General features: G+C 44.7%; 1 protein-coding gene across 1 annotated transcript in view; it reads right to left on the minus strand.

Annotated features, from left to right (window-relative positions):
- The window catches only part of LOC135900068 (large neutral amino acids transporter small subunit 2-like), a 104,356-nt gene that overhangs the window by 45,104 nt on the left and 41,512 nt on the right, over nucleotides 1–17,740 (minus strand). Inside the window, exons 2-3 of the mRNA XM_065429508.1 lie at nucleotides 5,780–5,905; nucleotides 2,743–2,839 (exon numbers count right to left, since the gene is read on the minus strand). Coding sequence (XP_065285580.1) covers nucleotides 2,743–2,839; nucleotides 5,780–5,905 — 223 coding nt within the window. The remainder of the gene's footprint in view (nucleotides 1–2,742; nucleotides 2,840–5,779; nucleotides 5,906–17,740) is intronic.

The raw sequence follows: 17,740 nt of genomic DNA on the forward strand, positions 1-17,740 counted from the left end.
CAGTCAGGGCAAATGATTAAATGTGCATCGATAAACTGCCCTTCGTAACGTTACAGATAAATTATGGCCGCAGTGCTCGCACATGTACGTGTAATGTCGTGGATACACCTAATGAAGTGACGCTAAGCGCTAATCAGCAACATCAACGTCGTTACCGAAATATCCCATTAAACATTAGTTGCGCGATAAGGCATGTTTTTTTTCCTTTTTTTATTCTTTTCTGTTTTTCCTTTCTTTGAACACTTCATTCAAATATAGCGTCCAACGTTCTATACAGTCCTGTTATTCTCGTTAAGAAATAATGTCGCACTAACATCACATTCATGTAGCGGCCGCTGTACGTTATTATTATTACTGTTTTTGACAGCAAGACCTCACTACTCATATTTAGACACGGAGGTATTGGCGAACATAACCTCACACCCAGATATATCCGCTTTGTAACTGCTTTGCATACAGCGTATTCGCTTCTCAGGCTAAATTTTAAGCAGTAAAAACAGCTCAATATTACAGCTGCAGTCTGACAGCACAATCCAGCTGGGCTGTATTTCGAGCAAATAAGTCTGAGAAACACATAAGTAAACATACATATATTTTCGCAATGGCAACAGCACTGCGATAACAGGGCTTCTTTAACAGCAAGGCTCGAAGCAAAAAAAAAAAACACGAAAGCAAAAGCAGCGACTGTTTAGATAACCGCAATGGAGACACCTTGGGGTGTCCTATCATCCAACGACCTTTTCCCGACCACTCATAAGCCACACTCGACTCTTGCCACGAAGCACAGAGGCAACAGACTAGGAGAATCATCCAAAGCAATCTTGCCAGGCCTTCGTTCAGGCAGATGTTAGTAAAGCAGTTTTCATCGCACAGCCTCTCGCAGTGTCGGCACTGCTGAATTGACTGATGCGGTTTAACGTGCCACAGCGACAAATATGTATGAGAAACACCGTCAGCACTTAACGAAAACGTTAAAGGTTAACCTTCGCTTTTAACTCTTCCCTCTCTTCCTCTTTTAATGAAAATATAATAAAGAGGCGTAAGCACTCTATAACAGCGACAGCTACTTTTTTTATATAGCAGAAACAATATATATATATATATATATATATATATATATATATATATATATATATATATATATATATATATATATATAAAGAGAGAGAGAGAGCCATTTTTATACAGCTTGCTCGAACGAGCCACGCAGTCGATTTTCGCCGACACAAATGTCTGCGGAGTGTTAAAAGCTGCAGTGCACAGTGTAAAAAGGAGCTTACTCTTCTGACACTGCGCCTTGTATAAGGTATCCGAAATAACTCTGAAATACTTCCGCCACGTTATTTACAACGTAGGAGAGTTTATTTTTGCAAAGTATCATATCAACAGGCCAAGTAGTTAGTAAACGCCAATCATTTCATTACCCCGTAAAGCATCGAGAACACTAATTGGCCCGAATATCATAATTCCCTCAAGTACCCTCAAAGTTCCAAAAACTTTCACTTTTCTGCAACGTGTTCCGCATAAAAACATTTCATTTCTACCCAGTTTGATCTTGATATGCCCGATACTTCTCAAAGAACACTCTATTGAACAACTCAAAGAGCTCCAAAGAGCAGTTAGCCTAACTTTGGGAATGCTCATTTTCTACAAGTTGCCTAATTATCCGACACAGTTTTGTCCTTTCCCACAGATGACACTTGACAAGCGCAACATGTCCTCCAAATGTATTTGCGCTAGCTCTAATTGTTTCCTCAACCAATATAGGTGCACATTGGAGCTGACGTTTAGGAGCGGGCGTTCTCAGCCACCCATATAATTGCAATACCTTTGCTGAAAAAACAAGCGGTGGCCCTTCTACTGGAACAGGACAGCTGTGACTCGTTCAGCTCCGAAAGGCATCGTCTAAAATCATCATTATGTTCAATTAGGTCTACTCGCTTCACTATAGCTACGCGCGCTACGACGCGCCTGTTAGCTCAGCGAATTTCGGCGCCGGCTTTGCGCCGCTGCTAATACACGCGGGCGCATAGACAGTAGACATAGAAAATGAACAGTAAGGGCAAGGGAGGACTTTCGAGTTCAATGAGTCGTCCGCGCGAAAACTGGAAGCGTAGAGGCTGTCGCGTTATTAACTACTAACAAAAAAAACGAAACCACTTCATCACGGTGAATCACAGAGCGAGCGAGATATTGTAGCCAACACCTCGTCCAGCCGTAATCCAGCAAGCACGGTGTGTGCACTTGGTCGAGTTGGTGACCCATATTAATCGTGCTAAAGCGCGTTAGAGACAGGGCTTAGACAAAGAAACAGGTAACACAAACGCAGTTGGAGATTATATCCGATTGGCAATAACTCCACCAGTACGTAACACGCTCTAAAACTTCTTGCTCGAAGATATCGGATAAGTCACAATTTCTAATGCCAAATGCAGTTCACACTGACTTTGTTAGAATGTTTGCTGGTCCTATTAGATAAATCTTCTGGACTCTAGTCAATTCAAGTTTCCGTCACGACAGCAATCTCATAATATACCTACGCCCTTCTCAGATAGCAAATACCCCTAAACATTGCACAACAGCTCCCACATAAATATGCACTGATCGATCATGCCCGTACTGAACGAGCCGCCACTTTCCCGTCTCCTTTCCTCGGTTTCTTTTCGCGGAAGAAGATGGGGACAGCACCTCGCTCTGTGCTCTACATCCTGACGAAGTTTCTCGCTTCATGGATCTACTCACCATCCGCCGAAGGCAAAAAGGCCGGCATAAAAAGACAGCGAGATCCCACCAACAGAGTATTCTCCCTCGAAACTGTTTTGCAGGTACCCGACTTCACCTGAAACGAAACGCAAATAGGTCATTGAAATATCGCAGAAATCATATAGATTATGCACAGATACCTATGTCCTCGCACAACTAGCAAGTTAAGCCAAACTAGAACACGAATACTCTACTCAGTGACTTTAGCCGATTCAGAACTGTGTCGAAGAATAGAACTATCAATGAGCTCACAAACAAACACATAAATAAAGCCGGATACAAGCACTTAGAGGGAACCCAACTAGAGGTTAACTATTAATAACGAGGTAAACTGCGGCGGACAAGTGCTTTAGGTCACCATGTCGTTTGCGTGCATGAGCGGTTGGTGCGTATGACACTTACGCCTAATTTGGCGCAACCACGGACCCGCACAAAGCTATAGCGAGTACATCATTACTTAATCACAGCAGCCTGAACATTATAACAACGCATAAAACACGCGGACGGGCACGCACAGGAAGCAGAGAACATTGGGCCAGTCTAATGTAAGCATTCCCCTTCGTTCGATTCTATTCCTTTCCTATCATCCACTGATCAGGACCGGCCGGTCGTTGTGATAACGTTGAAGCGGAGCGCTGCTCGGACCACTGACGAAGCGAGAAAAAGGAACTAATCGGAACAGAACCGTGACATCATCCCAGCCGAGATCCTTGTTCGCCATCCCCGTCGTTCTTTCTTGTGCACCTTGTCTTAGTACTATTATTTCGGAAGTTGGCCCAACGGCATCAAGCACTTCTCGCGGGAACAATGCCAGCAAAGTTGAAAAATGGAAAAAATCTAGACGCAGACATAGACAAAGCGACAGGAACGTGGACATGTCTGCATCTCAGTTTTTTTTTTCCTTTTTTTTCCTTTTTCAAGGTTGCTGGCATAACCACGTACCAGCTAGCCCAACAAGCCACTCTTATGAACTTCTTGCAGGAGGTGTCCTGGCCTCTACAAGATCCGGCGACGCTACCTGCAAGCTGTAGACACTTCCTCCCACGAGAACACCGAACTAGGAATCTGGGCTCCATTGAGCCCACTACCGAACCTTAGTGACGTATATTGCCGAAACTTGCCTGGATTTGTGCATATAATCCTGTACACCTTCGGACCGTGAGCCCAGCGCGTTACAATCCCCACGTTGATATTTTTAATTGCAACTTGCAGCAACTACCGTCACGGGCGGTTATATATAGTAGTGAGCGCTGTGGACACAACGGGTTCCGACATAAAACTAAGGGTTGCATCGCGCTGAATCATTTAGACCACATTCCTTAAGACTTACGCTTACCCCGCTATGGTTTGTGGGAGTAGACAGCTGCGTTGTCCCTCGATTTAGTCCCTGCACTTGAGCAACACTCCTAGGCAATTTCTAAGTTTCACCAATATACACATTTAACGCCAATTCAATGGCGCTGGAGAAGAGTTGTAATTATCAGACAACTCTTCAACGTACGAATCAACAAGGAGCTACTTAGATCATGTGATTGCTTAGGCCTAGGCACGGAGCTGCCCTCCATTCCCTGATGTCAAGGCAGCGCGTCGTGTGTAGAGTTACGCAGTGGTCACATACATGGTGTCCCGCGTAACTTGAGTGAAACATTAAAAATATGCAAATGCCACGTAGCTGGACAGAACGAAGGCAGTGTTGTTTGCCGTCGCTTGGAGATACTCATATAATTTTTTTCATTCCGCCTCATTATATAATTAGTCTTAATTAGTTCATTAACTTCTCAAATGTATTGAGTAGATGCAAAGCGCCAATGAGAGAGCGGCGACATGAAAAACTCCCCATACAGCTTTGTGTTGCTCAATACGTGCTACATAAAAGTGTTTTTCCGAGCGTTAAAAAAGCCCGCAAATGCCCGCAAAGTGCCTCTAGCGGCCAGTCACGCGGCGATTTTGCGTGCTTTTGCGGGGCAAAACAATGTGCGGTGCCGCGTAGTATCACACTTCTCTCCTTCAAAGAGCACAACATTGCGAGCACCTGGTTACCTCGTTAAAATCCCTTGTTGCATTTCTGTCACTGCCATGGTGCAGCGGTTGTTTCTCACATACAAGCTTCTCAGTTGATTGGACGTCCAGTGGCGAACGGCATTAAATGCACGTGTCGAATAATGCAAACAAGCCTTCTCACCAAAGAGACTCTGCGTAAGCATTGGTTATTTAACTTGTTTAGAAAGCAGATCATATTTTATATTATATTCGACATTCAGAGGTCGTTTCTCTCAAATATTTTTATTCAATTCGACCAGAAAATTTTGTTATTCGAGCTTCTCTGCTAGCGAGAGAAAGTCATTTCTTATTCAACTGACTCAAGGGAAAGCATCTGTAATTAAACGGCGCGCTTCGTATCGTAAAGTATTACTTCGCGAGGCCTTCACTGGACAAATGCGAACGAGTGCGAATGAGGGCGAATGAGTACATCGTGTTAGGATATCTACAATGCCAAGACCACGTTGCACAACAGTCATGAAAAAAGAAATCTGTCTTTTTCATGAGCCATCTGATCCTTTCCTTATAGAATGCGGCGATCGTACTAGAAATCATCCCTTGTCATTTGGTCACCGGGCTAACCCGGACTATTTTATAATTCGATATCGTATCTGCAGCTGCTTCCTTTAACTTTCTAATAATTCGTTATCGCACGTTTTTGTGCCTGAGACAGGACTGCAAGCAGAAGCAATATACGTATATATAAGTTGTGCAACAGGGTCGAGAGCTTGCCAGTTGGTGCATGATTAAATGGCGAAAATCCATTTAATTTATGGACAAGTGCAGTCTGGTCCCGTCGTTTACTGGTTATCTGTACTTTGTCTTAAGCGCTGGGTTTGACCAATCAGTACAAATTTCACTATGTACACTAAAAAGAAAAGAAACTGGCGCGCTCAACGTTAACAAAATATCTGCAGTCGCCCCATTTGCGCACATCAAGCGTACGGCACAGCTGGGAAATGCTTCAAAAACGAACCTTGCGCAATCCGAACGATGCCTGTGACGATGATGAGTGCCAGCGCTGCCAGTTTGGCTGTGGTGAAGACGTCCTGTACCTTCATCGCCAGCTTGACACTCTTGCAGTTCACGTACGTCAATAAACCTGGGGGCGATCGAAAAGGACGCAAGTAGGCAAAGTGCATAAAGAAACGCGAGAACAAGACATTAACACATGTATCATTTGCCAAGCACACCTTCTCCAATGGCAATTCTTCCCCGTACCCATGAAGTCTGCACGTTTGGCATCTCGGTGTGAATAAATCTCGCCGCACTTCAAGTACCCGCGCCCATCATATTGCAATATTTGTGCGTGTGCCGGATTGTGCACCCATTCCAAGTCATCATCATCCCTTTTGGATCCCTTCCCCATTCCTTCTTCACCAACACAGAGTTGATAGAGAGAAAGGGGGAAAAAAGCTAATTCCCTGCCTTCATTCGAAGACGTTGTCTCCCGCTTGAGTACTGCCAGCGCCATTTCCACAGGAACAGTACTTTGAATACCTTTCGCACTTAAGCAATGGAATTTTCTGCGACCTGCCTCTTAAACACCGTCGTTGCTTTTGTCCGACCAATGCAGCACGGACACAGCCGTAGATTCTATGACTTCCTTTAGCTCTGCCCGACGACAACATTTAAATAATCAGGAGTGTGCTTTCGAATATTCCGAACTAAACGCACCGCCTTTCGTGCATATTCATTACTATTAGCTCTATACATTTACCGAAAGTATATTCGTGAAAATAGCTACGTACCAATAACCCCGCATGCTAAGCATAACATATAGTCACTTAAACAATGCCTAATTTCTAAATTGGGGTAAGGCTGGGCAAAATTAGACACGGGGCGAAATGCGACATTTTGACTTTGCTGCCATCTATATATACCTAAAACAAAAAAGTACTTTTTTGTGGTTCTTTACCAGCAAGTATGCGGCCTGTATGGTGAGCAGCACAGCAACAAAGAACGTCAAGCAGAGTCAGAGAGGCTGAGATAATCTCATGGGTGGCGGCAATGGCAAAAAAAAACCTGCCATGAGTAAGTACTTAAGAGGAACAAACGAAATCAGGAAAGAAACAATTTATGATCACTCAAAGGGAAGCTCATTACTTTTCGAAGCGAGATCAGGGTGCCTTAGAACACGCACTTATAAAGCGAGATATAAGAAGGAAGAAGAAGCATGTGCTTGCTGCAGTAAAGCTAGGGAAACGATGGAGCATGTTTTAATAGAATGTGAAGATATCTGCCCAGCGGTCGATTTAGATACCACTGGCTTCCTAGAAGCCCTTGGGTTTAGCGAGAGCCGGGGGAAAGTATACATGTCCGCAATAGAGATTAGTAGGAGGCGATCGGGAGATTGATGGAAGAAAAGTAGGGAAACGACAAACAACGGAGGCGTACAAAAACAAAGTTCACAAGAGGGCTCCAGAATCTATGGTTATGGGAATTCATCGGTGTTTGTTTTTCCTTTTTTTAACATAGGTAGCTCATTAGGCAATAAAGTAACAAGAGCTTGGTGGCGCAACCCACTGCCCCGTTCCAAAGGGAATACTCATAGCATCCATCCATTCATCCATACTGATGAAAAAGTTCGCGACTGTCCGAAGAGTTCGTGCGGGAAAAAATGAGCGGTTGTTGACAGTGAGCTCATGACCCGCCAAAAAAGGTGAAAGTCGGAACCGTGCATGAAGGTACTGCAGCGTCAGTTCAGCAACGTAAGTATTTATATTGTTGCTTTTTTACCACTAATTACACGCTGTCAGAAGTTTAGTTCTATAAGTGTCGTAGGTTAAAGGGGGAAATTCTTAAAATTCGGGCATTTGAAAGGGGCAAAACGCGACAAAAAAGGCGTAGAATCAGCATAACTAGTTTCTTACTAAGCAAATCATTTATTTACACGCATTCAATATTATTGTTCTAGGATGGTGACGGACGTACAAGAGAGAGATGGAGAGAGAGCGAAATCGTAAGGGAAAGGCAAGGAGATTAACCAGGCTGAGCCCGGTAGGCTACCCTGCACTGGGGGAGGGGGGAAGAGGATTGAAAGAGGAGAACGAAGAAAGAAGTTCACAGTTTGCACTGTTACGCACACGAGCTTTCATCACTGTGTCAGTCACAGGCGGTCATACAGGCTGGTGCATTTCAAGAAACGCATCAGCGCCTTTGTGGCCTTCCACATAGCAGACGCACGAGGCCAGGGGCCCAAGATCTCTGTGAAAGGACTGTCGTCTGAGTGCTCCAAAGCTGTTCGAAGGGCACTCCTCTCGTCTTCGTATGTAGGGCAGTCACACAGGAGATGTTTGGTCGTTTCTTCGACACTACATCTGCTGCAATTGGGACTGTCCGCCATTCCAATTAGGAATGAGTAGGCGTTTCTGAAAGAAACTCCTACTCTTGTGAAAGAAACTCCTACTCGCAAGCGGCACAGTAGCGTTTCTTCCCGTCGGTTATAACCAGGTAAAAGTTGCAATGTCATATGCGGGTTAATGGCATATAGGCGCTGGTTGGTGAACTCCGGTGTGTTCCATTTCCTTACAGTAATAATATGGGCAAAACCGCTGAGGTGCTGCGCTGCATCTGTTCTTGACAATGGTATCGAGGTGCTTTCACGCACATCATGTGCCTCACGGGCATCTTTGCCGGCACTTTCATTGCCAGTAATGTTGCAGTGCACAGGTAGTCACTAAAATACAATGTCGTGGTCTCCGTCCACTGCTTGATGGTGGCGTAATCGTATTTCTGCTACCAATTGTTCATGTGGGCTGCGGCGCAGAGCAGATGAGAGTGATTGCAGGGCTGCCTTTGAATCACAGAATATAGCCAGAATGAGCCAGTATAGCGCGAACGTTCAAGAAGTGCAACAATAGCATAAAGGATGACTGGCGGTGCTTGATCTGCAAGCGCTTGTGGAGCACCACAGCGCCATGCTCTGTTTGGATCCAGTCCGCGGAGTGTAAAACAGTGGATGCATGAAGACTACCTGGGTGCTCACGGAGTGAATTTCAAGTGCTTCTCCTATATGAACGGAACTACATCAATTTTTTTTAGACGGTCTCGTATTGCCCCACGTGGAGTCTCATTTTGTCCCGCAGGTTGGAGCAAAATGACACAATTGTGACGTCTTATTTTTTTTATGAAACTTTTGAATAGCGGCAACATACCCATATCAGAAGAATATTGTTTACCAAAAGAAAGTTCCTATTTTGTTGTTTTATGGTACTGAATGAGGTAAAAAAAAACATACTCACTTGTAAATTTCTGTGGCATCTTGCCCCACCTTACCCTACGTATTTCTGCAACCATGACACACAAAACGACATATTTTTTACTAACCAAACTAGAGCTCTACAAAATGGGGGTAGAATTTCAACAAGATACAAGTATAGTGGGGGAAACTCTGGCACTCATTTTATGCCTGAAGGTCAGCAGGTCAACGGGATTGAATATGTTGTGCGAAATGCTGGGACAAAGTTATTCGAAATACACGACGACAGGTGGAGGAACCGATTAGCTAGGTGCTTCAGTTCAGCCAAACAGGCATTGCAAACTGAGATGATTCCCGAAATACCTTGACACGCGACTGGGACGAACAAGACGTAAAATATGCGGATGTGTTCCGTTAATAGTTTCGTGCAGCAGAAAAAGCACGCACATCCACTAATGTGCCCCCGCTCAGACGGGCTCAAAGCTGTGCGATGACCTCAATAGCGGAATTCCCGACATTTGTTTCCCACAAAAGTTGCCTCTACCTCAACCACAAAACGTCACCGTTATCACTGACGACATCCGACTTTATGACCCCGCCAGAGACTCCTCGCAAATAAACAAGGTCCCGATGGCATGTTTATCAAGCCGTCTGTCTAGACCAGGCACTAATCCACACGGTGGCGGTGATGATGATCCTTGCACTACGACCTCATCGCACACAAGGCAAACGACACCTCCTGAACAAAGCCGGCTTTTGGATACTTAAACTACACAAGGACGTTGATGGATTCAAGTACGGATTGGGCGGTCACTGATGAAACGGGCGGTCACTGATGTCATTAAGCCCATCATGCTTACCTTTCTTCTCCGCTTATTATAGGCCCTTAATATCCGTAGTTCATGTTCACAAACCATCGAACCCTAAAAAAAAGTGCATTGCCCTGAAAAGTATCGTCCTTTTCATTCTCTAATTCCCGCCTTTACGCCACCAATACTACAGCCATAAATGTATACGCTCCTTTCTTTCTTTATCTCTACTTTGCAATCCCTTTACCTCCTCTCTCTCCTGAGCGTAGGGTACCAAACCGGATCTACCCATCTGGTTAAACTCCCTGCCTTTCCTCTTTCCTCCGTCTCTCTCTCTCTCTACTGATCTCCACCACAGACACATTCACACTTTCTTTCCATTATTAAAGCCCAGGGCCACGAGTAGGGTAATGAAGACTCCATTTAGCTTGGGTTGCATATTGTGGCTTGCTATCAACATACTGCTTTATGGTTTCTGCGCTGTTTCCACACATACCCGCCACGGTGGCTTAGCGGCTATGGTGTTGCGCTGCTAAGCACGAGGTGGTGGGATCAAATCCCGGCCGCGGAAGCCGCATTTGGATGTGGTCGAAATGCAAAAACGCCCGTGTCCCGTGCGGTGGGGGCACGTTAAAGATCCCCTGGTGGTCAACGTTAATCCGGAGTCCCTCATTACGGCGCGCTTCATGACCAAATTGTGGTTTTGGCAAGTAATACCCCAGAATTAATTCATGTTTCCACACATTATGTAGTGGGTGTAGAAAAAGTAAGTATGCAGTGCCATATGCATGGTGGTCTTAAGATTTGAAGTTTTACTTACGGCAGTGCAGTGATAATGGGAGATATTGAAAATGTCCAGCACCGGCTTGAAGACATGATGTCTGCACACAGCGCTGCACACTGTTAAACGCTCTGTGAACGGACCCTGGAGTTATCTGTGCGATGTGCTGGGTAATGACTGCCTGTAGCGCCTGCACGGTGTGCGAGGATTGTTCTCGTACACCCGTCCTTGTGGGCAGCTTACAGACGTCCCACACACGTTATCAGACGAACTAACGTTTTTACGCTATCATATTGCACGTGAAACTGCGATATCATTCACAGTTATTATGATGTTTTTGTTTACTTTCTCACTGCACAGTTACTTTTCGGACACCCAGTATGTATAGTCGCCATCGGCAAATTTCCCATACCATTAGCAGACTTAGATGGGCAAGTTCGTTGCTGGCTTGATGAAACATGTTTATAACGGCGCGTTTTAAGGACAGGAAATGGAAAAAATGCACATAGGATAGACGCCGACACAAGAATGCACACAGGATTCGGCGTCTGTCCTGTGTGCATTCTGTGTCCTGTCCTCAAAACGCGCTGTTATAACCATGTTCCTATACCATTTCTACACAACTTGATCTAGCTTCGAAAAGTAGTGCACTACCCTTTGAACTATCGTAAAACATTTTGTTGTTCTTTGCGATTTCATTTTTTGCTGCTTAATATAGTAGCTCCATCACTCGTTATTTTCCATCGAGCCTATCCCGTATGATGTTTCTGCATCTCTAACTTCGCGTTCAATGGTCTTTTTCTAGCCGCTACTCACGCCGTTAACGTTATATTTACTGGCTGATTTCCTGGTTCGTTTTCTTCAACGCGAGTAGACGTTTTTCCTGTACTGGTAACCAAGTAAGTGCCAGTCACGCGTTTATTTCCTTTCACATTCCTCAGTTGTGTTTAGAAGCATATTTTGCTCTAGGCCTCCCGTACTTCGAAGGATTCCCAGCCCATGTCTCCATGTACTACCTATAGTTTGTAGTTTTTAGAGCGTATCCTAGAGCTAGCATTCCGACAGACCATTGATTATACTCTCGTCCCGATTGCCCTTCGGATTTTAAACATAACACCATGTTTTCATACGGAAGTTCTGGAACTATGGTCCCTTTCAACAGGCCTCGCCTTACTCATATTTATGGTGCCTCCATAGCGCTCTACAATTCATTATGGCAGCGACGCCATTCAGTTCAAGGTGTCTTGCACAAGGAACGAACACGAATAGTCCAAGAAGTCGCCCATCAATATCTGCTGAATATCCTCGCCACCTTGCTGAATTGTCAAATTTTGCCATGCTCATCATGCGCATGGATTGAAGTTGTTCAGATTCTCTTCCTCGCCTTCGTCCTTAACAAATGGTAAAGGCAGATACAACTTCACCACTGAGGAACGAACTCCGGCCCACTCGGCAGTGCGCACCTGAGAGCCGGACGCGCTAACCAGGGCGTATTCGCGCTTAGCAATTCGTGCGTCGTTTCGAGCGTGACAGTCTGTGCACGCATTTCGGAGGCCACAACAGACAATGCGGCAGCAGACGAAGACATGTGTGCATCGCAGAGAAGTACTCGAGAAGACTCGACAGCACCAGCAAGATGGCAGTGTCCGCGGTGATTCTCGTTGACGTTATGCATTATTATTATTATTATTATTATTATTATTATTATCACTTATATACTCGTGCAATGACCCGTGTAAAAGCCGCACCCAGAACTTGGTAAAAAAATCCCCAAAAAATATATTTAAATATTATCTGTGTATAGGCCACAACCTTGACTTTTGAGTAGGATGGCAGTGTTATCTGTGGTGTGGTGCGAGAATTCCGAAGCTTTTCTTTATTATTATTCGGTGGCAAAATAAGGCAGCTGTGCAGAGTTTTTGGCGCCTCCAGGTAGCAAAAGCACAGCCTCCGAGACGCTACCATCACTGGTCTGCGGGGCGTCGCCATTTATTCCAACCGGCAGGTGACGCGCTACGGGAATAGCCAAGAACAGCCAGAGCTAGTACAAGCGAGTAATGTAATTAAATAAAGGCAAGTACCACGAAAAATATTTACGAAAAAAAAATGTGTCTTTTTCTCCGTGTAATGGCCGACCCCGATTCTCACTCCAGATTTCGGGGAAAAAAACTGCAGCCACTACAAGAGTATATATACGGTATCATTATTAACTTAGATCGACACCAAGTAAAACAGATACTATCTCTCTATTATCAATTAAGCAATCATGGAACTATCGAGGACGTCTCAGAAGCCATTTGCATAACACTTTCAGTAAGTTTTAAGCAAGGGCGGTGGCTACACTTCGTCCAAACTTCCGCTGCACAGTGATAATGCGCCAAGCACAGGGCGTCTATATAGTGCAGAACTTATTGCCAAAGGCATTCGCAAAGCAAGACCGCCGCTGTTATATGTGGCCATGATGTCGTCTATGGCTTTAATTATTCAGTGATGTGCTTAGTCCAATCATAACTTGCATACACAACACCTGCCTCAAAACACGAACATTTTCTATACCATGGAAGATCTCTCTTGTCATTCCCGTGCACAAATCTGGCTCAAAAACAGACATGCGAAAGTATAGACCGACATCTCTTCTCTGCCTCGAAATTCTTTGAGTCTGTCGTGCACACATTAATCGCAGGCAGCGCGCTGAACAGCCTAATACCTAATCAACGTAAGTTTATACCACGGCGTTCAACAACAACAAACCTTGCCTCTTTTATGACCCACACATCAGGAGCGGTCGAGAACAGGAGTCAACTTGACGCTGTTTACTGTGGCCTTTATGTAAGGCGTTTCGTGTCGTCAGTCACGCCCTGTCGCTCCCAAAAGTCTACGAAACCGGTGTTTCTGCAGCTTTAATGGCTTTAATCACTTTACCTGTCAGACCGACAATGCTATTAGTCACCTCCAACGGACAGATCTCAACCACGTACATAGGTACCAGTGGTGTGTCACAGGGCTCTTCCTTGTGTTCCTTCCTGTTTTTTGATTTATCATATACGCTGAGGGCATAAAAATATTTAAGGCGAAACACAATATCAAGGACTAACACGCTCCACAGCCCGACCTATCCAAATTTTCTGAATGATGCCAGTTAAACTGGCTCACTCGAATTCTGTCACATTCGCGTAAAACCCATAATATCGTTTTCCCTTAATGTGTTGATCGTGCGGCGTTCACAAGGGCTGTTCAAATAAACGACCAGTGTGTGCTTTGTGATACTATGTTGAGCTTCTCTGCCCACTCTAAGCGCGGTGCATCAGGAGACCTGCGCACGCTCGGTTCCGTCTGCAGACTTACAAGAGATGTCCGTACCCCACTTCACTTCCTCAATTTCTTCACATCCATCTGTCTCCCATTACGTGACAGTGCCTCAGGGCTGTGGAATGGCACAAGCAATTCAAATAGCATCTTAATTTTGAATGTGTGTAGAAATAATTCATGAGTAATATATAAACATTTATATATAAACATATATAAACATAAACGTGTATGTTTTCTGACCTCGCGCACCAACAGCTTTTCAAGTTTGAATAATCATCCTGCACTTCCGCCACTTAGCTGCAGGCGCAGTCGTACCGGTATCCTCTTTCTATAAAAAAAAAACATTCATGCAATTATTACACGTTAGGACCTACTGGCTTTTGTTTGACTGCGGGTTCAGCAGAAGACTACCAGGAAACAAAGACCCTCCCACGTTCCAGCTACTTCCAGCAAACACTCGCCTCTGCACAGAATGCAGAATTTTTACAACTATCATTTTCTCCAGCTTGATATCTTTCAAAACGTGTTGTCTTCTTTCGCTTCCTACTTCGCACTTCCTCTTGAGCCGTCTTTCTTGCTGAACTGCTCTCTTGTCTTCATTTATTTTCCCCCTCCTTCCGTACGTGTACTCCGTCTTGCATTTGTGTGTTATTGCTGTTTTGTTGCTTCTTATGTACCTGTTTAAGCAGTTGTTCTTGTTTTCCATAAATGTTTTTATCCTATAGCTTTTCTGTACTTTTTCATTTCCACTTTCTTTTTCTCTGTACACCAGCATTCATACCTTAAAATTGTTATTGGACACGTATAGTTTTAGTTAGTTAGTTAGTTAGTTAGTTAGTTAGTTAGTTAGTTAGTTAGTTAGTTAGTCAGTTAGTCAGTTAGTCAGTTAGTCAGTTAGTTAGTTAGTTAGTTAGTTAGTTAGTTAGTTAGTTAGTTAGTTAGTTAGTTAGTTAGTTAGTTAGTTAGTTAGTTTTCCAATGGAAACTAAAACACGGTAATGCACACACTACAACCCTGCTTCGAACAATAACGTTATCTGCATAATGCGTGAACCCACGAACCAACGGCGCAAAAAGCTCCCCTGTACATCCCTACCTTAGCAGCCCTTAACCGGCGGCCCTAAAACAGCATTTGTGAAAGGGGAAAATTGGTCTTCTTACCGAGAGTAGCACAAAATTCTAGGGTAGGTGACCGACTGTTCTCGTTCATTAAACTTCCTACCTCTTCGGTATTTCCGCAGAGCGAGCGCTTTGCGGAACGTTGTTAATGTTGTTAGAATGTTGTTAGAAACGCCCTCACACAACGCGTTGAGAATTTCGCGCTCGGGGTCATGAAGTACTCCAGATCACTGCCCAAGGTTAACGCAAAAAGACTAGAAGCGCGCAAATACTGTGCTGCACGCATGTTTGTGCGTTCTTGCTGTCACAGAATCTTGCATTCTTTAGACGATCCAACATGAACTAGCTCGCGCTTTAAAGAGGACTTCCTTCACTGTGTTTATTTCCTGAGCAATTCATTGTTCTTCATAAAGAAGTTCTAAAGAGATTGCTCGACTTAGTGAAGCTGTTCCCCCTTTGACACGTGTGCCACTCCTCCCCCTTTCCTTTCCCGCATTCCACACACTTGCGCTCCTTACAGAAGTGCGAGTAGGGCTTCACAGCAGCCACTCGCCTGAATCCTGTCACCTAGCAACCGCACGGCAACGAAGTAGGGGGATCAGGACACGTCCGTTGCTAGGCCGCAGCAAAAGGAAAGGCCCGGCTGTCTCGATCTGTCTCGCACGGAAAAAGCTCTCCGTCGGTTGCCAAGGGAGCGCATTAGCGCCAGGCTCTGCTCTTCTACAAAATGAACCACCACGCTTGTCCTTTGAGCTGCACCTCGTCCACCAAAGACGCAAAACGAAAACGCGTTATATATCAACCTCAGCGTGTGCGCATCTCAATATACTCCGATCTATCACTATAGCTATATAGTACTAGTCAACAGAAAGGTTCTGTTCATTCCATTTCTCCCTTCATCCACAAATGAAAATAAGATACTTCAAATGTTTGCTTATCAATTCGGTATACGTAGCAGCAGAGCAGGTTTTGCTATGTAGTTTTTAACGTTTTCAAGGGCATAGAGAGATGTTCTGCGCGAAAGATGCACTAAAGCGTCTACAGAAGTCCATACAGTACATCCATAATCGGACAAATCAGCGGACGATATACATCAGCTGTAATGACCACCTACTTTATTCCGAGCACGATTTTATTTCACTGGTTCAGTAAAATAATAAAACTACACGTGGAATTGACACCATTCGTATAATGCGGCCTACAATTATTCAAATCATGGGTGCTATAACGTAAAACTATTCCAAACTTTTCTATTCCAATTTTGCAATCCGCCTTCCGCGATTGGTCAAGAACCTTTTGGACCACCCCCTCTTTCACCTGTCTGTCACGCGACGTCACGAAAACCGCGATAGCTCTCCATCTGATATAACGTGTGTACACACGGATTATGCATGATTTGACCAAACAAAAGAAAAAGTTATTTCTGATTCGACGCCTCTTCGCCATTAGCCCTCGGCCAAAAGTTTTCGGGCTGCGCCCACTTTACCTGCCTCTCATGCGACGTCACAAAACCGCAATAACTCACCGCGTCGAAATGACGTGTACGCGATAAAGATGCATTAATATGCCGAACAAAACTGAATTTTCTTCTGAATAGCCGCAGGCTGCCCCGCTCCTAAAGGAATAAAAGATGGCTTCCGCCGATCGCTCAGGCACTGGCTACTCGCACCTGTCGAAGAGCATGGGTTTATTCGCGCGTAATAAAACTTTATACGCGGCCGTGTAACATTTTCGAGCACTTTCGGTCCGTTTACGACCTCGTTCTGCCAAGTCTCCTTTGCTGCGGATCCGTTTTAGCGTCATTCTTGTGCTTCCTTTGCATGCCGCCGCGATTGTCCACAAGCCACCGCAAGCTAAGTAAGGGAAAGCTGACCAATCGCAGACGCCGGCACCACCCTCTTCATCCGGTTATCGATTTTCAGTGCAGTGGCTCGGCCCTATCGAATCCCTCTCCACTTGAGCGTGCTCCTCGCCTCTTGTGATCCAATCAGATAAGACAAGCCGCTCAGTGTAGGCAAAGTTATTCGTTTTTCAAGCAAACAAAAGTGACCTCCTATGAACGAGGAGAGCGTTTGCTTGGTCTGTTCAGAGAACCCGGCGGGTGACCGCCCGACGCTTGCGTCGGCGGTTACGCAAATTTGACGTCAGGAGATTGGAATAAAAACACATTGGAATAGTTTTACGTTATAGGGCCCCATGTTTTCGTACACCGAAAAAGATACTTAGGCATCATCAACAACAGCATCATCGTGACAGTCGTCATCGCCTCTCTGGAAGCGGTTTCGTGCGCTCGATACCAATAACGTCAGAAGAAACCAAGTAAGTACACCGTGATGGCAGCGATACACCTGTGTGCAAGGCTGCTACTGACGGGCAACAGAGATATCCCTACTTAAAGGTAGTTTGGCATTTAGTGCAGTGAGATATATGCGCAAGCAGTTCCATCAACTTCACAATCAAAGCTGTATTTTTTTTTCCTAATGTAAAGAAAGTGAACTTCTGCGTAGCAATAAGTGCTGGTATCAACCTGGACTTTTATGTTGATATCAGGGCATACACAAACTCATAAGGTTTTAGTACACGAATCTTCCGGCTTTGTCACTATCGTTGTCAATCGAGAGCATAATGAATATGAACAAGTTAACGTAACGTATCTGTACTAACATAACGCGACTTTTCCGCGACTTTTCATAACGCGAAATTTCCGGCTTCCATAACG

Source organism: Dermacentor albipictus, chromosome 1 (genome assembly GCF_038994185.2).
Source record: "Dermacentor albipictus isolate Rhodes 1998 colony chromosome 1, USDA_Dalb.pri_finalv2, whole genome shotgun sequence".
Taxonomy (NCBI): Eukaryota; Metazoa; Arthropoda; class Arachnida; order Ixodida; family Ixodidae; genus Dermacentor; species Dermacentor albipictus.